This window comes from Brachionichthys hirsutus, chromosome 15, assembly GCF_040956055.1.
Source record: "Brachionichthys hirsutus isolate HB-005 chromosome 15, CSIRO-AGI_Bhir_v1, whole genome shotgun sequence".
Classification (NCBI taxonomy): domain Eukaryota; kingdom Metazoa; phylum Chordata; class Actinopteri; order Lophiiformes; family Brachionichthyidae; genus Brachionichthys; species Brachionichthys hirsutus.
In genome coordinates this window covers 4,119,865-4,140,655 of record NC_090911.1, presented here as the reverse complement: position 1 = coordinate 4,140,655, position 20,791 = coordinate 4,119,865, and the positions used below count along the sequence as shown (strand labels likewise).

At 44.2% G+C, this 20,791-nt stretch overlaps 2 protein-coding genes across 2 annotated transcripts; one reads left to right on the top strand and one right to left on the bottom strand.

Annotated features, from left to right (window-relative positions):
- The first annotated feature begins 909 nt into the window (after positions 1-909).
- LOC137904642 (protein APCDD1) lies at positions 910-10,207 on the top strand. Its single transcript, XM_068748845.1, has 5 exons — positions 910-949; positions 3,859-4,042; positions 4,362-4,887; positions 9,310-9,631; positions 9,756-10,207. The coding sequence occupies exons 1-5, from the start codon at positions 910-912 to the stop codon at positions 10,205-10,207; spliced, it is 1,524 nt and encodes a 507-aa protein (XP_068604946.1).
- Positions 10,208-13,143: 2,936 nt separating this feature from the next.
- vapal (VAMP (vesicle-associated membrane protein)-associated protein A, like) lies at positions 13,144-19,944 on the bottom strand. Its single transcript, XM_068748548.1, has 6 exons — positions 19,813-19,944; positions 17,006-17,158; positions 16,335-16,438; positions 15,560-15,640; positions 14,741-14,920; positions 13,144-14,044 (listed from the first exon to the last, which is right to left on the bottom strand). Exons 1-6 carry the CDS (start codon positions 19,868-19,870, stop codon positions 13,883-13,885), a joined length of 738 nt encoding a protein of 245 aa, XP_068604649.1. The 5' UTR covers positions 19,871-19,944; the 3' UTR covers positions 13,144-13,882.
- Between the last annotated feature and the right edge of the window lie 847 nt (positions 19,945-20,791).

The following is a 20,791-nucleotide window of genomic DNA, read 5'->3' as shown; positions in this document are numbered from 1 at the left end:
TCTAAACAGATAACATGTAAAAGTGTAAATAGTACAAAAAACAAAAGCATAATAAAAGTTAATTTAACACAAATCTTCTTTTCTGGATCACTTTGAAATTTTCAGTAACATTGAAGTCAATGGAGCTTCCAAATGAGTTCCTCAATATCTCGGTTGATTATTAACCAATGTTTATGGAATTTGACACAGTCGTGTAGGGAGGGGGTCTCTGTCTCGCCACCGAATTTCATCCGGATTGGACCCAGAGTGTTTTTTTAAACATTGAAAAGCCCCATTTACGGATTCAAAAATCCATTAAAATCAACTCTGATTCACGTTTACTTTTCATGGTTGGTGTATGAAGATACCAAGAACAATCTAGAACCTTTTGGTGATGATCCAGTCTCCATGTGGACGGTGTAAACCCAATTAGGCGGGGAATAAGCTGCTCGGATCTCTTGTGTAGTATTTTATTATTATTTTTTTTTTTTCATTGCGCACCTAACGAGGGAAACCGTGAACGCGTGGCTCCACTCCCCGCCCATAAAGTCTACAAAGGCGGTCAGAGCTTTCGCAGTCGTTCCAAACAGAACACTCCTCCAGGACGCACGGATGACGCGAGTTAAAGTAGCCGATGGATCAGTGAACCGCAGCATTTAAAGTCCGTCAGCGTGACGCGCACTGAAGTTCGGACTTTCATGCGTTTCCTTTTTTTTATTTTCTTTTTCTTTTAACCTCATCCATAGAGGCAGTTGTAGTAGTACCCACTCCAGATAAATGAAGGCGCGTTACCGATGACGCTCGGATATCACCGGCGCGTTTTATCCTCACGCGACGCGTAATGTGAAGGTTTGTCTCGGCGCAAACGAGGACGCTTCTTAACGGAACCCCCTCCCGGTGGAGCGCGTTTGTAGTCTTGGTGGCGGCGGGATGGCGACGTCATCTGCTCTTCTTCTTATTGCTTTTTTGGGTAAGAAACTATTCCAAGAGTCAATGTTGATCCGCGTCGAGCAGTGAGACTCTTCCGCGGTAAATGAACGGGTCGTTGCGTGAAGTGCGCTGTTTAGTAATCCCAGCATCTTTTCACGCGTCTTGGTAATTAGCGGTAAGTGAGGACAACCTGTTTACCGTCATGGCTGTGTGTTTGTCCAGCAACAGTCTGTGAGGTTTCATAGACGATAAGCATGTTGTAAGAATAAAGGGCAAATAAAAAGCTACCCAGGGGCTGCTGGGAAGATGAAAGCCCTGCGAGAGTAAAGAGTCACATAAACACAAACATCCAATCCAGCAGAAGGATTATGGGGCCGCTGTTGACCCGATCCATCTGCTGCCTGACTTAAACTTTAAGTGGATCTAACGGTTCAGGCATGCGTTATTGCGCCCTGTCGCAGTGGCGATGGGCCGTCAGTCCATCGCCGCTGCACCGTCAGTCTCGATCAGTGCGCGCTGCGTATCACCTGGGGAAGAAAGCCATGCAGTGTGCTGTGCGCACGTGATGGAGGAATGGCATGGATGTTCGAGTGTACTTGAATGGCATCTGTTTGTTTTAGTCAAAATTATGGTAAAATAGACTTCCAACTATATTTAAATTCCCTATGAGGAGCAAACCTTTAATTTAGGATATTCCCGTTTATTCCAATGGAAAGTTTCCATTTTTGAAAATTCCCGGAATTTTGCAACTCTAGTCAGACGTAACCTCATTGTGATCTAAGAGGTAAGTTGTTGTTTTTATAAAATGGGTAGACAACTATTTGTCGGATTAGCACAAAAACTGTACAGATGTCCCCAATGCTTAGAGCACAAGATTCAGTGCCTTTATGATGAATGTAGGTACCGTTAGCTTTCCTTCTGCTTCTTGCTAAACAGCCTTAGCATGTGTGACGCTATCCTCATAGCAATAGGCTCAGTGCCTCCAGTCTGTTGAGCTGCCAGCATATCTGTCGACTGCAGTTGCCCAATAAAATGGAAATTTTACGAGCTTGGATCCTGCTGATATGCGAAATGGAAATGTGCACAGAGTAAGTCATACTTTAGTAGACAGCTGTCAGATAAATGTGTGTTGGGATTAAACATTTGTTTCACTGGATTTCAATTCCTATAAATTAAATCTCCTCAATCATCGGTGCCTCCTGAGCATCATGTTCTCCGCGGTCCTACAAGGTAACTGCCAAAAGCCAAGGTAACACAATAAAATCTCCTTTGTCTGGGTCCTACTCCGTCACTCGGGGACTTTTCTCCTCCCATAATTTCTCCGCTTGTCAAAGGTCCCAGTGCTGTTAGCTCACCAGTGGGATTAAGCCAACTGGAAATGTTCTCTGTGGTCGAGGGATCTGGGAGTTTTGTGGGCTCTTTGATTTAGATAGAGATATTTGGGAAAGCAGTGGTGAAAGTTTGAGTCCAGCCACGCGGATTATCGCTGTAATGAGGAGTTAGAAGAGAAAAGCTATTGGAAGGAACTCACAAAATTAATATCCCTTAAGGTTGTATGCCTCACTCATTTGATGCATCCTCTTAGGAATACATTTCACAGACTACTTGTGACTTGACTCTTACTTATAAATATGATTTTCATCATTTATTTCCATAGTAAGCATGTTTTTAAGTTGGTTTTGTTGCAATGCAACTGTAAAAAAGCGATTTGTTGTTGTGTTTAAAATAACAGTAAAGATGTTTCATTGTAATTGCGATATTTTCTCAAAGCCACAAATGAATCTTAATGAAGTCTCAGTCGAATGCAGCTGCTTCTGTGTCAGAAAAATGCCATTTGCACACATCTGTTGTCAGAAACCATAAAATGAAAAGCATCCTGTGCTTCGTTTCCTCACCTTGTTATGTGAGGAGAAGGTGGGAGGAAACAAGTAGATATTATATATAGTTTTGTTGTTGTTGTTGTTGTTTTTGTTACTCATAATATTTCTAATGACTTCACTTAACGGCATGAATGTTTTTGAAGCTTAATAAATAAAAAGCGCGCTTGGTTCAGTAGCTTTACTGTATGACAGCCCTTTTCTGCATGGTTCAGACCTTTGGATGAAGTGCAGGAAGCAGGAACCACCAACAAACAACACAATAAACTCAAGCCCAAAGTGCCAACACTTCTTTAATAAAATCATTTGTAAATGATCTAAGATCCGTCCAGAACCTTTTGAGTTATCTTGCTAATGGATGGACGGACGGAAAAACGGCCGCGATCACATAGCCCCCCGCCTCGGTGGTAGTGGTAGACTGATGCACTGACTGATGGTAGACACGTGCACATCATCCATTGCATAAACATTCTTTTGTTCATGGTTTATTGTTTGTATTGGAGATACACTTTTATTTGTCAGATAGTTGTTTTCAAATGGTTGGTTCAAATTTTATCTATATAAAAAAACAAACCATAAGAATTGGGACATGACTTGGATCTTGAGACTTGTGCACATCTCTGACACACACACACACACACTTTATTTACTGTCTCAAGCACGTCACAAACATCCATTCACGCATAAAATTCAGTAAACTGTGAAGCCTTTACTTTGATTCTTAATGTGGCTCCAAATGGCCGAGCAGCATTACTAACACCAGCAGCTGAGTCTGGGATCAAGTCTCCCTGAACCATCCAGAGCTTTGACTGTGATGTGGCGATTTACACAGAAGCCTCAGTTTAGCAGGTCACATTGTTTTTCTGGCTAAATGTAATCCTCTGTTCTTGGTTATATTCCCAACATTTCCTGTGTACATACTTTTTGAGTTATGTTTCTAACAGTCAGACAGACAGATAAATGCCGGCAAAAGCATAACCTCTTTGGCAGAGCTAAAACAAACATATCTAAAATAAAGACAAGATTAATGGCTACCTTTGCAGAACCTTTGCTGTCTTTGTTGTTCCCTCAGGCTGCGCTGAAGGTTCCTCTCTTGAGCACTCGGGTGAACGCTCAAGCCGGCTCTCCATGGAGAAAACCTTTGGCCGGTTGGTCAAAGATTCTCAGTGTCAGCATATGTTGAAGCATCTTCACAATGGAGCCCGGATCACAGTGCAGATGCCTCCAAGTGTAGCGGGACACTGGGTGTCCACCAGGTCAGCATGGCTCTCGAGTCCTACGCTATGTGTGAGCAGAATAGAATCATTGATGGACTGACCCGGCTCCGGACAAGCGGTTGAAATTGGATGGATGGAAGCATTCATGGATTCAAATATTTATTAATGTACATATAGATATATATATATATTAATTGACTGACTATGGCCACAGTTTATTATTTATTTGGAAATTCGCAGAAATGTAATTTTAGGAGATGAATCCAGATTCAATTAATGTTTTCGTGCCAAAATCACATGACTAGAAGAATTTCTGAGTGTCAGTACTCATTCAGACATCTCTGTTTTGTTTTTTAAGCTGTGAGGTGCGACCAGGCCCGGAGTTCCTGACACGCTCCTACAGGTTCTTCTCCAACAACACTTTCCAGGCTCACCAGTTCTACTATGAGGACAATCACTGCACCACGCCCACCTACACTCTGGTGGTCCGGGGTCGTCTGCGCTTACGCCAGGCCTCCTGGATCATCCGTGGGGGCACAGAAGCAGAGTACCACCTGCACCGCGTCCAGATGGTTTGTCACACGGCAGCCGTGGCCAAAGAGCTCAGCCAGAGGCTCAGCCAGAGCTGCAGGGGGGCTGTGAACGGCCCCTGGGAACCTGGCCTGGTCTACGAGCTGTGGAGCGAGGAGGCTGGCTTCGACTGCTCAAGGGAGCTGAACTTCGCCATGCATGAGCTGCAGCTGCTGCGGGTGGAGAAGCAGTATCTGCACCATAACCTGGATCACCTAGTGGAGGAGCTGTTTCTAGGAGACATCCACACCGAGCCGTCCCAGAGGCTGTACTACAAACCGTCCAGCTACCAGATGGCCCTGCAAAACGCCAAGGTATGACGGCACAGCGATTGTGTCTCAAGAAAGGCCTCCAAATGGAGCTGCTGGTTCTTATTGGTTCAAATAACAGTAGAATTAACCTCCCAGTGGATTATACAGTAATACTATTTGGCTATGAATTGATTACCGCAGTAGGATTTTTGTTTAATTCTGCAGCACAATTTTTTTGTTCTTGTCTTTTCAAATCGTTTCGTTTGCCCTTTTTAGCCACACAAATGATCTAACTCTAGAAACGCTGGTTTCTGGCTACCTACTAAGTTAAATAGCTTCATTCCTCCAGAATATCGGAGTTCCAGCCACACTTCCTCCCTGTCAGCTGAAATAGCTCAGGTGGGAGAGCGGTTTTGATCCCTCTTCCTACCCCGAGCCACCCAGATTAATGCCTGTGTAGGTTCTCAATCATCCAGGTCAAGGTAAATCACAAAGAGCAAAGGCGATCTAGCGATACTTATTGGACTTATCCTGGAGCCATATATTCAACCCGGGCACCATGAGGCCGCTGGGATGGGCCAAATGCAGGGAACAAATTTCACAACATTGTACTTTACAACAAAAGCTTCTTCTTCCTCGAAAATATGTTCCTATATTACCAAAACCTTTTGGATAACAGCTGTTGGATGATGAATCCCACAGACCTTGGTAAAACGGATCTGGCTAAAACAAGGTTTGAAAGTGTATCTTGTTAGCACATTTTGGCAGGACGGATTATTCTGAACAACGAATGCTGGATGACTTTATTATATTTCTGGAATGCTGTTGTAACTTTCTGACCAGCTGTGATATGAGCTGCCACCGGCCAGCTATCCAACACAAGCACCATTTAATGCAGATAGTGGTTTCGGGTTCGGCCGTCGGCCGTCCAGCCTGAAACGATGCATGTTCTCTTTTCCTCGCTCACATCTCCAGTTAAGAAGAGACCTTTTCGACGGTCAACCATGTTACAGGATATCATTTCTCTATTGACTTTGCTGAGCGGCAGTTTCCCGCTGGGGGGGAAACCCAAGCGTGATGTTTTCACTGTCAGAGATTACAATCGAATCTTTGTTCAGGTCTGCTGTCTAAATAAACGTCCATTTGTCCGGGGATGACGGCGCTTGGTGCTGCTGATCACAACGTAAACAGAAAGCGGCGTGAGGATCTGACAAATGCCCCGTTGCTCTCCTAAAGCCCCTCTGGCCATCAGAGGAGCAACGTGAAAGTGATGCCTATTCCCGGGAGCGACCAACATGTGGTATTCCTAGAGGTTGGAATCATGCAGCCTTTTGAACGATTCCAGTGAGCACATACCAGGTCTGATTTTATGCATGCCTGAGGCTGAGTTCAAAATGGTGCATGTGCTTGAACCTTCCTGCTGGATGTTGGGAACGCCATTGTTGCTTCTTTAATCAGTGGGCTTGAATGCAGTGTTAGCAGCTAATATTAGCACCATAATTCAACATCTTTCCAGAAAGCGCATCCCCAGATAATCCCTCTGTTAAGATTTCGTAGGGTGACGTGATTCTCTGCCGTCATTCAATATAAATGGTTAAATATGTGAATGAACAGTGGCCCTGCGGTGCTCTGGTGACGCGTTCGGGGTGTGCCCCGCCTCCGCCAATAGCAAGCTGGGATCGGCTCCAGCAACCCCCGTGAATGAACAGAATAACATTGTAATGACAACCTCTGCAGAGCGCTTTATTTCTGCTCGTTCTGTTTTTACACGCATGCTTTAAACGTTTCTTTCCCGTTTTCACCTTCCTTGTTTACATATATATATCCTCATTAGTTATATCATCAACTGCACAATGTGTCATCTATTTCAGGAGGTGATGTCAAGGATGCAGCTTCGTCCAAATTGTCCCAATAAAGCTAGAAGGGTTTGAATTTCATTTACCGCTGCTGGGTGAAGGCAGAAATAGACAAAAGCAGTTTTTCTGAAGCTTATTAATATACATGTAGAACGAGACAATCTTGCATTTTATGAGGGTTTGGATGACAAATGTCTCATTTCATAGCTTTGGTGAATTTTGGGTCCAACTGGCCGCTGAGCAGTCGCAGAGTAAATCAGCTTGTGGTGAAACTGTTAGGAAATACGTTCCTCCTTCTCGGAGCAAAGCTCCTAAATCCGACTGTCTGCCAAGGCTGTAATTGTTTCTTTTCAGGGATTTTTACGACCATGGCCACTATCCAGTCCTTTGATCTCAAACGGTGTATCCGGAACCGGTCCAAGTCCGGAATGCTTTCTGGTGCTTGGATTTTAATTTGTGGTTACTGGGTGGATCTCAGCAGTGATGCAGGAGCAAAGCAGCACCGTTTCATTGCTGCATCAATGAGGGACAGGAATGACATTTAAGGCTTTAGAATCCTAATTTCCTTTTTTGTACATTAGGTAGATTCTGGGTTCAAATCCGCCTTCGGACCTCTGGCTTTTCTCTGTGGATTTTTCGTGTTCTACCTACAGTATGAATGCGTTGGTTCCCTCCAGGTTTCCTGGCTCACTTGCCACCAAAAACTCTTCATGCAGGTGAATTGGTGACTCCTAATTACCCTTATATGTAGAAACCCCAGGCTGTGCCCAGCCTCTGGATGTGCTTTATTATCCATCGATGTGTCTAAAATAAGATTCTTATTCAAACATGCGGATACATTTTAGGATGGTAACATAAAGACATATGAGCGCAGTGTGATTGAATATCGCTAAAAGGTTTTTCAAAGCTTTTCATAGTTTGTTCCCTGTGAAAATCCTTTGAGCACAATCTGTGATAATTCTGCAAAAGACCCAGATGAGAGAAACAAAGTGAACAATCTGGTCTCTGTTGTCAGTTCAGGCAAAAAGTCCTGCCAAAAGTAGTAGCAGGAAAATGTAATTTATTAACGCTTTCACTGCCAATAACGTCTAAAGACGTTTTTTATAACCCAAACATTCACTGCCAACCCTGACATTGAAATCTGCATCTCTTCAACGGCCAATAACTCCGGAACGGAAAAAGGTAGAAACACAGTTTATTTTCTGATGGAAGAAGAGACTTTGATCTTTCGTTTGATATTTTCGGTGTTTGCCTAGTCATAGTAAAAAATATTCTGTGGGGATTGGGCAACATGGGCGAAAACTGGGGCACTCGGCATATAGCTGAGCTGAAAATGGCTGGCACTGAAAGAGTTAATGCCATTCAAATGAAATTTAAATCCTTCTTCTTCATTTACTTTAACGGGCAACAAGTGTTTTGGTTTCAAAAGGAAGATGCAGCATTTAATGGCATTAGACATTTGAAGTCCGACACTAAAATACAAACGTGCAAATAGTTCTTCTTTAAAGGAAATTTCTAATTATAATGGGTTTTTTTTGTAGCACTTGGTTCAGTTTTGACTGGGTATAGTGGGGCTTTGATGACATCACACAGGGCACTAGTATAATGTGAGATCAACTGATAATCAGTTGTATTCCTTTGTCTTGATTTGGTGATCAGCTATTTGACAGCTGATGGGATCAATAGATGACCTCACTGTGGAGACCTGAATGCACTCCCGAGTCCATAGTTATAAATCAATGTTGACCTTTGATATGAGTAGTCATCTATAAAACTGTACTTTTGCTTTTCATATAAATTAAGCACAAACAGCAACGTTGGGGTAGAAAAGCATCTTACTTTGAGTCAGACTAGTCAAGCCTGCACACTAGCTGTTGTGCGTTAACTAGTGAGCTTCAGATGTGAGAGCTTTAACAAAACTGCACTAGCATTCTCCCAGTTGAAGCTAACTAGTAGCTTCACCGCCATATGCGTCTCTATGCAAGAAAATGTATCGACACACTTTTCCAAAATGAATGGAATGAGAGTGGATTTAATTAAGATGCAGATCAGAATACGGATTCTCGATGACGTTTCTCTAATATCACGATAATGATCGGGAAATCAGAAATTGCATTACCCAAATTAGGGACAAGTCATGATGTCCTCCCATGAAGAACTGGATCCGGATCTGGATTCTTATCTGAATCGAGGGGATTCAAATGCATGTTGGATGAGCAGCTGCAGCGCGTTAGAGGAGAGAACCGCGGAGGGGCAGCGTGTTCTTCGTCATATTTTATGTGTTCTTTATGGCCTCAAAGGTTTGTGCAGATCTGGAACAATGTTTGCCACACCTGCAGCATAAACTCTCAGTCTCCCGCTCTCTGTCTTGCATACTCACTTGTGTACTCTCAGCATGCTGAAATATGTTTGCATATTTCTTTATCCCCATTGTTTGTTTGTTTGGTTTTGGCTCATGCAAAGATCCACTGGACTGGTACTACCGAGGTGCTCTCGAGTGAGCCCCCCTGTCTGTAATTACTTGGCGGTGGTTGCATTCTGCTAATGTTTAAAGCTCCATCAAACGACGAGCCCCCCCCTAAGCCCTCCGTATTTCCCCTTGACACCTTTCCTCTGGTTTGCGTTGCAGAATCACGACCACGGCTGCATCGCCTGTCGCATCATCTACCGCTCCGATGAGCTCCACCCGCCAATCCTGCCGCCACAGGCCGACCTGAGCGTGGGCCTGTACGGGCGGTGGGTGAGTCAGCGCTGCGAAGTTCGCCCCGAGGTCCTTTTTCTCACCCGTCACTTCGTCTTCCACGACAACAACCACACGTGGGAGGGCCACTACTACCACTACTCGGACCCCGTCTGCAAGCACCCCACCTTCACCATCTACGCCCGCGGCCGTTACAGCCGAGGCCTTCACTCCACGCGAGTCATGGGTGGGACGGACTTCGTCTTCAAAGGTAACTTACTGGCTACGCTTTTCTTTTCTTACACTTGACACAGTATTTGTAAAGTTGTTCTATACATTTTTTTTAACTCTTAGTGGCCCATCTGTGACGCTAACGGGTGTCTTTCTTCTTCCAGTGAACCACATGAGGGTCACCCCCATGGACATGGCCACCACCTCCCTCCTCAATGTCTTCAATGGGAATGAGTGCGGGGTGCAGGGCTCCTGGCAAGTCGGGGTGGAGCAGGATGTCACCGTAACCAACGGCTGCGTGGCGCTGGGCATCCGGCTCCCCCACACGGAGTACGAGCTTTTCCGCATGGAGCAGGACACCCGCGGTCGCTACCTGCTCTACAACGGTCAGCGTCCCAGCGATGGCTCCAGCCCGGACCAGCCAGCCAAACGGGCCACCTCCTACCAGATGCCCCTGGTGCAGTGTTCAGCCAGCAGCCAGATGTCTGAACACGGCAGCGACGGGCCTCTGCCGCCCCACAACGATTCCACGGGACGGCACAGGGCCAGCCAGAGAGACGCCGCCGTGGCCCTCGTCCCATTCGTTACGACTCTGCTCCTCTGCTGGAAGAGCTAGAAGACAGTTTGTGCTTTTTTTGTAAAGGCATCAAAGAGCAGACGGGGAGACTTCTTGTAAAGACAAAATGTTAACTTCAGGGCTAAACCTGATCCTCTGAACTTTTTGACAGCGACCAAAGACTGCTGCACCATAAAAACTGCACTTTAGAGTCCAGCTTGATGTTTCCACAAACACACAACGGTGGCCGTGTACACACAGACCTGGGAGTGTGTCTCACAACAACTACAGTATGGAGTTGCTTCTTGGTTCCCGCGAAGAGACCCAATTTAAAGTGTACAAACATTTTAGAGTGTTTCTCTTGGCAAGCTGTGTATGGTCGCCGTTTAGACTGAGCAGGCGACGCATCCTTTAACTGTTGCCTTTCAGTAAGCGGAACGTGGCCGTGATCTTGTCCAGTTAGATTGCGTTACTTTGGATATAACGGAGCTCTTCCATCTGCTGGCAGTTACGTCCCATCCTGAAGAAACGTTTTCATTCCTTCACCAATTTGCTGCATCCTCGCTCCCCGGCCTTTATTCCACTGGGACTGTTTTGGAATTATGTCATGCGTTTGGAAACTCCATCTGGAAATTGGCATTAAAGCAAGCAAACCCTCCACAAGACTTCAGATTCCTCTTGGAAATTTGGCAAAGAGAATTATGAGAATGTTTTGAAGCTGTAGTGTAGCTGGGTTTCATGTCTACGCAAGTCGTTTTTTATACCATAATCCTTGAAATCACTAAGCAGTGATTGCAAGTAATAATAGCATAAGAAGGGGGGGGGGGGGAATTGTCCACCAAACCTTTGGGGGCTGAGCTTGTAGCTTAACTTCCATTAAAATTAAGACGCAATTAAAGTTGTTCAGGGTGAAATACTCACGCTCGGTAAATCTGACGGTGCTCTAAAGGTTTGAAGCCCCGCATTCTGATATCGCTGCACGCTTCTCTAACACAGGAAGCTGTGAAGTCCTTTTAGTCCAGATAATGTCGCTGTAACCTGTGAGATACGCACGTCCTTGTTGCCCCTTTGGGTACAAACTGAGAGTGGAATAAATTCAACAGTCACTAGTCAGACGGCGACGCCCTTCAGCTCTCCCATCAATTAGGATCTTATCTGAATTCGCTGTGATGTCATCCGTCCGCCGACGTTGTTGCTGCGCTGCTCCTGAACCAGCACCCGTTGGATCCTCACCTCACCAGAACTGAAACTGTGTCCTACTGAGAAAGGACGTCGAGGCAAACTCGAGTTCCCGCAGTGGGGAAACTGAAGGACTCACTTCGTGCAGCCAGAGTTGATTATCATTGATGGTGCAGAGTCTTTGCCCCAGACTGAAGAGCCTTTATTCGAGTCCACTAAATGTCTTTGTAACTAGATTCCTGTTTACAATTAAAGGTTTGCTTCACTGTTGCTCTTCAGTGAACATTTTTTTCACGTGGTTAGGCGACGTGATCCGTATGACTATCCTGCATGTTTACTGAGCCTTCACCGGAATGAGCTGTAATTTTCTTGTTGAACATCAACTCACTGGAGATTCCTTGCATTTCCAATCATGTCAATAACATTTATTTAGAATCACAGCGTACTTAAATAGAATATCAAGGCACCAGAGGCGGAGGATATTATTCATACGCCACATTTATCAGCTACTATATTTTCTATTTATAATAGAAACCAAACCAAAATTAAAGAAAATGTATGAATAATTACAAGATTATCCTTAAGTATGTTCCGTTTTCCAGAGCTAGCAGCCGCTGAGACTTTTAACGACAAAATTAATTCCCTCCTTGTAATTATGTAAAAATGACTAATACTGAATGACAATAGTTTTCAAAAAGCTAATTACACAAAAGAAACTGAACAGCGAGTCAGTGGAATAAAGGAAGCGCTGGTGTAGCGTATCCATCCAAATACAGCTGCAGAAATGGGTCTTTAAATTGAGAATCAAAGTGTGAATCAAAGCCTTACTCTGCACCAAATCGTCAGTCGCGTGTTGGACTGACTATTAAACAGGACCATGAGTCCAGTTCGCTTTTAGGTCAGTTAAGCAGCTTCTATTTGGGATAATCCATCAGCAATCTGAGAGACAACCGTCGAGTCTCTGTGTAGACAGTAAAGCTTGTGAAACTTTATTCTCCCTCAACGACTGCAAAGTCAAAAATACATGGGATCCAGCGGAGGATTTCCCACGCTGCGCTATCCTCCAGGAGTCTGTCAATTATATTACTTTGCAGTTAAAATGATTGCAGGTTTCATATATGGGGGAAAAGGAGGTTCTGTACTTAAGCCATCGTGCTGAAATGAGTCGTTTTTCGGCCAAATGGCCGCTGCAGTTTGGCTTAATGCACCAGAACTGCAGCAAACGGCTTCACTACAGAACGGGTTCACAAATAATGAGTGACGGCACCCACTCTCTACTAAATGAAAGCATTGAACGATGAAGAATCTCCTCCCTTTCCAACTCAATTTTAAAACAGTATTAGAAAACCAGACGTCGCCCTTCCCGAGCCAGTCTGCACAGTAACTTCTGATTGTTTTACGGTTTGAGCTCTTAATGCAGATGTTTGAGGTCAACGGGCATTTTCTAGCCGAGACTTGGCAAAGTCCAAATAATTAGATGAAAACTGTTAAAGGTTGTTGAAACATTATGTCACATTCAGTTCTTTGTCTTCGTACTTTGAGAGCAAAACGGACCAAACTAAATGTTGGCATATAAATACAATACACGAATATTAAAGGTCACACATTGTACCCTTTTTCCACATGTTAACGCAGTTCCCAGACACTGCCGGACATGTTTCAATACTTTTGGGTTGATCATGACCCAAAGCCACCAAAATGTTAGTGGAGAAACATGGGAAGAGTGATTTTTTTCATAATACGTCTCCTGTAAGGCATCAAAAGATGAATATTACAGGGCGTATCATCAAAGGCGATGAAAAGATGGATGCCAAAAGCACATTTTTAAATGTTTATTTTTTCAACGCTTAATACCATGGGACATGATTTTAAGAATAGTGACCTTGTTTTGGTCAGTATTTGCCCCAGAAGAAATATGATTTCAATAATAGTAATAATCATTGTAATAATAATATAATAAAAGTCTGCATTGGTATTGTGAGAAAGGGAGACAGCAATGTACAAGGAGGAGGCGCCTGTACCCCCAGCTGGACCTGAACATTTCAACAGAAGTAGAAACGACGAACAGAACTAATTTACTTCAGAGGCAATCCAGCGACGGGTAGCAAGGCCTTGTGATGGAAGTCCTTTCCTTTTCCTTTAAAAAGGATTTAAAACTATTTTTACTCGACTCTCATCACCCCATTCCATTCCTATTAAAAACAGAAAAAGAAACCATGTCGCTTCACTCGACTCATTCGAGGAGCATCTTCAATGGTGGCTGATGGTTTACAACTTTCATCGTCCCAGAACATTACCCCTATAATCCAGCCGTCAAAAAACTTAACAAGAGGGAGCAATAACTTTGTCGCCTTTCTTTTCTCAACTCTCTGCATGTACTAACTGTGTGAGACTAAGATGGCGCCGCCTTTGAATGATGCTGTACAGATGTGTTCACTGTCGGCCACACGATCAATGATATGGCAAAGTCAACAGACTTCTCAGTTTCCCAGGCCCGTTTCAGCCTGGAGCCTGCGGGGGGGGGGGGGGGGGGGGGGCTGGTCTGCAACTCCCACTCTACAGGATGAATTTCCCTAGGAAGAATCCGATGAAGATTGCTGCTATGACGACGAGAAGGGAGGGCAGGGAGGCGGTGCCGGTATCTCGGCCGAGGAGGCTCGTTGAGTTTGATGCCAGTCGGTCTGAGCGGGGCATCTTTCTCATTCTAACACTCTCCTCCTGCAACAGGTGAAGAATGAAGGACAGTCAGTGCAATCCAGGTCCACCAAACAGAACCCCAGCCGTAATCAATACTCAGAGTTACTATAAAACACACACACAACAAAATCATTGTTACATTTAAGTGTCTATTTTTACGATCAGCCTGAATCTGAAGGAAACCGCACCAACGCCTTTAATTTCCAAATCAAGTTGCGGAGGGAGACGACGATCGAGTTCCTGTCTGATCCTGCAGCTGCAGGCAGAGTTAGAGAAGAAGAGATCTTCGGGGACGGACTTTTACTGCAAAGGGTGAACTGAAGATATGTTGGAATGCAGCAGCGGCGCCACACGGTGGCGGTAAAACCCCTGCAGGCGGTTTAAAACCATTAACAAGAACGCAGGGCGATTACAAAAAGCATGCCCACTGTAGCACCGTCCCGAGTGCAACGCCGCTCAACGAATTAGAGGCATAGGTGCAGCGAGGGTAAATTATCTGGTCACAAGTCAGTTATTTGGATAATACTGGAAGAGTGTCGGATGATTTCTGAATGGTAAATACACACCAGTAATTCACACCAAGTCAATGACTTTACTTCCTGTAAAACATGACCCACAAAGTCACACGTTTTTATTTGCATCCTGTTTCACACAGCGAAATAAGAGCACACTCAAAGCGCCACGTCTCACGTCGGGCTCCCCGTCGGCGCGTCTAACCTTGAATTGGCGGTTCTCTTCAGCCAGTTTGTTGATCTCAGTTTGCTGCCTCTTGCACCTCTCTTGCGCTTTCTTCAACTCTAAATCGTCCATCGACGCAGAGACGGGCCCAGCGGCCGCTGATGGGTCGGGCTTCATGGAGTTCGTCACCGGGGCCGCTTTGATTCCCTCCAGCTCAATCTGCCGAACAAAGAGAGACAGAGCGACGGAACCGGTGAAGTGAAATCCAGCAGAGCCTGAGCTGCATGGGGAGGCCGTCCTCTCGATCGGGGGCTGCACTGAAGAAAGAAGACTGAGGCCCAGGAGCCGATCAGAGGACACCAGGGAGGAAGAGGTCCCTCCAGAAACCATGTTGTCTTGTGAGACAATAAAAACATGGACGTGGAGAACTGAGGGGCTTAGCAATGAAAATACAACTACTGTATCGTATAAACGTTCTACTAGAGAATCCTGTCAACGTACGGGTTTACAAAGTAAAGTGATGCTTCGACATACGAATGTAATTCGTTCCTGGAGAGAGCTCGTAACTCTTTCTAATTTATACTTTCCCTTTTGAAAAGGGGAAGTAGTAACTTAAGCAAAGCCTGGAAAACGCGTGGCTTTATTAGGTGTAGAGTTAATAATGTCGCCCAACAGAAGTGGCTGGATTTTACTCGGAACTTGTTCGACATTACAGCCGTTGACGGAAAGCTCAGGCGTTCTGGAAATATTCAAAGTGGCGCCGTCACTACAATTCCCTCATCTGCAAAGTCATGCTTCAAACTTTGACTTAAACTGTCGGACAACACGCCGTTATTAATATGCAGGCGTGCCTCTTACCACTTTATTGTTTTCAGAAGGCAGCTCGAAGACACATCTCAGCTTGGAGTCCATGAGGTCATCGGGCTTCGCATCTTTCCACTGGTCAAAATGACAAACGGGCATGTTGTTCACACAACGGGATCTCTCCCACACACTCCAACCTACGCCGTTACTGCGCACGTGCATCGAGCCGACCGGCCTTTCAGCAACATGGAAACATTATCAAAGAATTCATCTGTACACAAATAATATGTCATCAATTACAGGAATGGCACTGATTATCAAATGGTAAATTGATGCGATGGAAAAACAACACATAGTAAATCCAGACTTTATTAAACTCCATTTATGCATCAGAACCTTTCCTCTACATAGCCTGGATTTTGTGCCTCATCTAAGACTTGCCAGAACATGACTGCTAAGAATGTGCACGGTCTACCTCGCTGACAGTCTTTGCTGCCTCCTGGTGGACAACTGGAGAACTACTGCAATACTAATGGTTTAAGAAGAAAGAATTGAGTGGTGGAAAATCAATAACGGCTAGCTCCCATTGACACTCGCAGAACACAAGAGTTGTTTAAATACTGTAATACACAGAATACTCAAAGCTTTTGACACCTACTTATTCAGTCTCCTTATCTTGCCAACTGAACAATGACCCAAACACACCTCCATTCTGTTAGCCAATAAGGTAAGTAGGTCATGTGCTTTCATATGAACTTCATAAATAACATCTTCGCCATAAAGTCCATAAAAATAAGAATTGGGGGAAAGGCTTATGAAATTCACTCACCAATGGATCCATGTCAGAAACATTTGGGGGGGCAAAAATCGTTTGCACCATGAATTTATGTTTACTTTTCTCATTGGGGTCATAGTCAAAGGGCTGTAACATGACTGCAAGAGAAAGAAGAACAAAGCTACCAGAGTCAAATGACAACACAGGAAAACATTCTTAGCCCCCCCCCCCAGTTACATCACACTACAGTTTGTATCGGATGTGATCACCACAATCTGATAACAGATTATTGACTGACTCAAAAGACGTAGCTAAATGCCACCGGCGGTTTTGAGGCCTTGTGTGTTTGGCAGTGGGTTGTGGAGCAAAGAACTATTAACAAATTGTACACAAATGTTGTGCATCAATGTCTGCATGATTTGTAGACATTTTGGTCGATGAGTTTAAAGTCGGGCAGCACAATTAATCGAATATTAATCGCGACCACAATTAATTGAGCATAATCGTCACAATTTTTGAAGTTTAAATGCGCGCTCCGCTTATGAAAAGCTCCACTACATTTCAAATCAAATGCTTCCAAATCTAAGTGCAACCACACTGCGCACCAGTTGCATGACCTAGCACCCCCATCAGGTCTCTTGGTGACTCGACAATTTGTGGACTACATTCATTAAAAACTTCAAAGAGATACTTAATGAGGAAAAAGGTTTTACGTCAAATCTTACCAGAGATAATGACGGTAGCTCCAGGATCGATTACGCCGCTGTTTGGCCGTACACAGTACCTGCGCGGCGCAGTCGTCTTCACCTTAAAACACACTTTTCTGTCAGAAGGGTTCTTCAGCTTGAGGTTGGTGGTGACTACATCTGTGAAAGGACCTGGTGAACACAGAACAAACACAAACACATTATTTCAGTATTTTGGAGGACTCTTCCCTTGTGCGTACATCACAGCACCCCGAATAGAAATATTGATAAACAATTTATCTTTAACATATATCCAGTTTCCATTTTCGGAGCCAGGGAACAGCGCTAGAGGTCGACCCAGGAAGAAGATACGTGGACGTAGTGAGGGAGGACATGAGAGTAGCTGGTGTTGAGGAGGACGATGCAAAGGACAGGGTGAAGTGGAGACGGTTGATTTGCTGTGGCGTCCCCTGGCGTCCGGTCTGTGGTATTACAGCTCTGTTGTAAACGCACTGGTGCAAACTTCCATCTTTAATGTGGACCCATTTGTTCCATTTCGTCATGCTTGTCAGTGCAAATGTTCGAGGCTAATATCACTCAATGCCACCGGTTTAGGCCGTTTTGAAAGTCTACGTCATTTACAACATCCCCACCACATGTGAATGTGAAGCCGTGCATGCAATAATGAAAACGTAAAAAAGAACTCATGTGCCATGTCAAAATGTACCCTGTCTGCTTAAGTAGATAAGATAAGATAAGACACAGAAAAAGAACAATACAGGCCGGGCAAGCCGGTTTGGACTCAAGAGATCAGAGTCATCGGAGTGACCGTTCCACCGTCCCTGCATGTGAAACTGATGCTGCCTGTGGACAGCCAATCCTACCAAACATTATTACCCACAAGTCAAACCTCAGGGAGTCAAAGTGTTTTCATGATAAGATTAAAACTTTAAAAAGGCTTCAATTCAATCAAACAAGAGACAAGCTTCCATGATTACATTTTGGTTGTTGCTGGACTACACAATACATTTGCTGTAAATCTAACACAAAGAAGGGGACAGAATTAATTTCCCTGAGCATCTTTACAAGCTTCATCCGATCCACTTCACACTTTGCACGTTTAGATTTGACCAGCAACGCGTTCGTTTTAAACGAGCAGCCGTGAGCAGCATCGTGAGCAGCATCGTGAGCAGCATCGTGAGCAGTAATACGAACACTATTCAATTCAATTGAGTTTAAGGAGCCATTTACAATTGTCTATTGGGTTAATATACTAGTGAAGCGTCCATCTTACAGCTTCTGCAAAGACACCTGCGATAAACATTCAAACAACCATAAATCCTAATTGGTTATTGAAAAATGTAAATCATCGGGACATCATAATTGTTTCTGGAGTTCTTCATCTGAACATGTTTTCATGCTTCCCCAGATCGGTATTACCAGATTCTACTGCCTTTTGAACATTCTTGATTTAAAAAAACTGCCACTTTCATAAATAGAAGACAGTAACTCACGGCTTTCTGGCTTCTTATCAGATTTTATCATGTAGAGAATCTGAAATGCGTAATGTTGCATGGCAATATGACATCGGTTCCACAAACCAATGCTATTCTGTGGATCTGGCATTTAAACTGGTGACCTTTAGAACAATCGCCCGGTAAGTACAGGCTGCAGTCAGCATCTGTTCATACCTAATCAACAATTAGCCTTAGGATCATGCAGACAATGGACTGAGGGACTGGTTTTCAACAGAACAGCGTTTCGCTAGCAGCAACAGAGAAAGACTTGCTCAACCAGCTGCACTGAAACTTTTACAACAACATGTATAGTTTCACTGCTAGCTGTATCCCAATCACTTTCAACGCTGACTTAATTAAAAAGAAAACATACAAATGTCTTAAACTTGAACCACATCGAGCACTTTTTGAAGCGAGAACGCGATCACGACAGCAGAGAAAGGAGGTTAGCCAAGGCCATTTGTTTCAGAGAAGCAACCTACAGCCTCTGCGATAGCAGCCTAGCATAGCTCTGCTGCAGCCAACGCTCCACCGACACATCATTGCGTGTTAGCGCTGTCAGCCAAGCAACCAGCGACCAGTTAGCTTTAGCCTAATCATGTGTAGATTACTTTGGTTTCTCGTGAATGGGATGAGATAGCAATGCGGGTGGCGAACATATTTAAGAGAATATCTATATATATATATACACTTATAAATAAAACACGCGACAATTACTGATGAAAACTGCCATTAGGTTGTTAACGATTGTTAGCGAAGTTTGTCATTCCATTACATTCAGTCACTTTTAAAGCTTAACACGCCAAAGTGTCTGTCAGAGGTGTGTCGGGATATAGGCGAAAATGTATCAGTATAAAAAACAATGTCCCTTAAATATTAGGTTCGAGTAGTGAGCGGTCACTCTGAGGCATTTCATGGAGTAGGCTGAGCCCTAGCTACTGCTATTGCTAACGCTACATCTGTAATTCAGTGGCTAATGTCGCTACTAAAGTCAGCCCACTCGCTAACACGATGCGCTGCGCTCGATTACATTTTACAACCTCTGACCGTCCCCCCCATATTCTTTCAAGGCTTCTACGTGCGCTGTCAGTCAGGTGGTCGTGCATGCCAGGCGGCCGAGAAGCACGCCACGCCGGCTACCGACGTCACTACAGCACGAGGATGCGGCGGCGGCCCGTCTTGTCGTCGGCTAACTTAAAATGGCGGTGAACCCTAGTTGGCTTGCTAGCAACGAAATTCGCAAGGAGTACGAAATCTCCTCAGTCGGGTGTAAATTATTTACCACCAATCAATGACCATCTCACATTTCAACGATTATGATTCACTCACCTTTGAATTTGAGGTCCGACGGAGGGTCAAGAATAAGGACTTGGTCCAACTTAGACATTTTTAGCTGAGAGGCTGGACTTGATTCGGAGTCGGGGCGGAACTGACAAGTGGAGATCCCGGAGCCCCCGCCGCTACTGAGCCAAACGCCGACTGGGCTCCGCGAAGCGCGAACGAGCCTGTGCGTAAAAATGCTTCAGCGCGCTGGCGCACAAGCCTGTTGCGCGCCCTCGTGGCTCCCTGACGCGCGGTTACGGTGCAGAAAAGGGTTCCTTCTGTGTCGGTAACCTGCCTCTCGGGAAAAACACTGTGACACGAGCGATGCATTAAAAGCAGAAATATAAAATCACGTAGTGACGCATCTGTTTTGCGCTGACCTCCCATTTATAAAAGAAAAGAAAGACATTATAATACATAATTTTCATTCAAATTATACTCTATAACCTGGAGTTACAGGTTCTCAGAGGACTGCTTCTTTAATGTTACCATATGTTTTTGATGGATATGATATGTTGCATGCATTCAAAAGTACAGACATTTAAATGAAACATTAAATGCTGATGTAAATGAATAATATTTTATGTGCCAGAATGTTGTCAGCTCGGTTCTCTGCCACGTGTATTATTACCTCACGCAGTCATGGCAACAAAAGGATTCTGCATACTCAAAGATCTGCCACTTTTTCTCAGCAATTTTTGTCATTAAAGTGTGATGCTAACTTTTTGAAAGAGAAAGATTTCTGGAAAATAATATTAAAAGTAAATAACTTGAGATGTCTATGGAGGGAAGTATAATTTTTCTTGCAGTGTCTTCTTTGCTCTCTTAGAAGTATTACTATCCTACCATTTAGAACTAATTTGTCAAGTGTTTCTTAGTTAGGTTTTAAATAAAGCAGATTGTTGGAGAGTAATACATTCCAAATTTGGAGCTAAGAGTAAACAAGGGAATGAAAAATTTCAGTCACTGATTTTTTTTCCTTGCA

Excerpts from the sequence above, each read along its gene's own strand:
- LOC137904642 (XM_068748845.1), top strand. The coding sequence starts at position 910 with ATGGCGACGTCATCTGCTCTTCTTCTTATTGCTTTTTTGG. Across the intron at positions 4,043-4,361 it reads GGACACTGGGTGTCCACCAG|CTGTGAGGTGCGACCAGGCC; the intron begins GTCAGCATGGCT and ends TTGTTTTTTAAG. Across the intron at positions 9,632-9,755 it reads GACGGACTTCGTCTTCAAAG|TGAACCACATGAGGGTCACC; the intron begins GTAACTTACTGG and ends TTCTTCTTCCAG.
- vapal (XM_068748548.1), bottom strand. The coding sequence starts at position 19,870 with ATGTCTAAGTTGGACCAAGTCCTTATTCTTGACCCTCCGTCGGACCTC. Across the intron at positions 17,159-19,812 it reads GTCGGACCTCAAATTCAAAG|GTCCTTTCACAGATGTAGTC; the intron begins GTGAGTGAATCA and ends TGTGTTCACCAG. Across the intron at positions 16,439-17,005 it reads AGCTACCGTCATTATCTCTG|TCATGTTACAGCCCTTTGAC; the intron begins GTAAGATTTGAC and ends TTTCTCTTGCAG.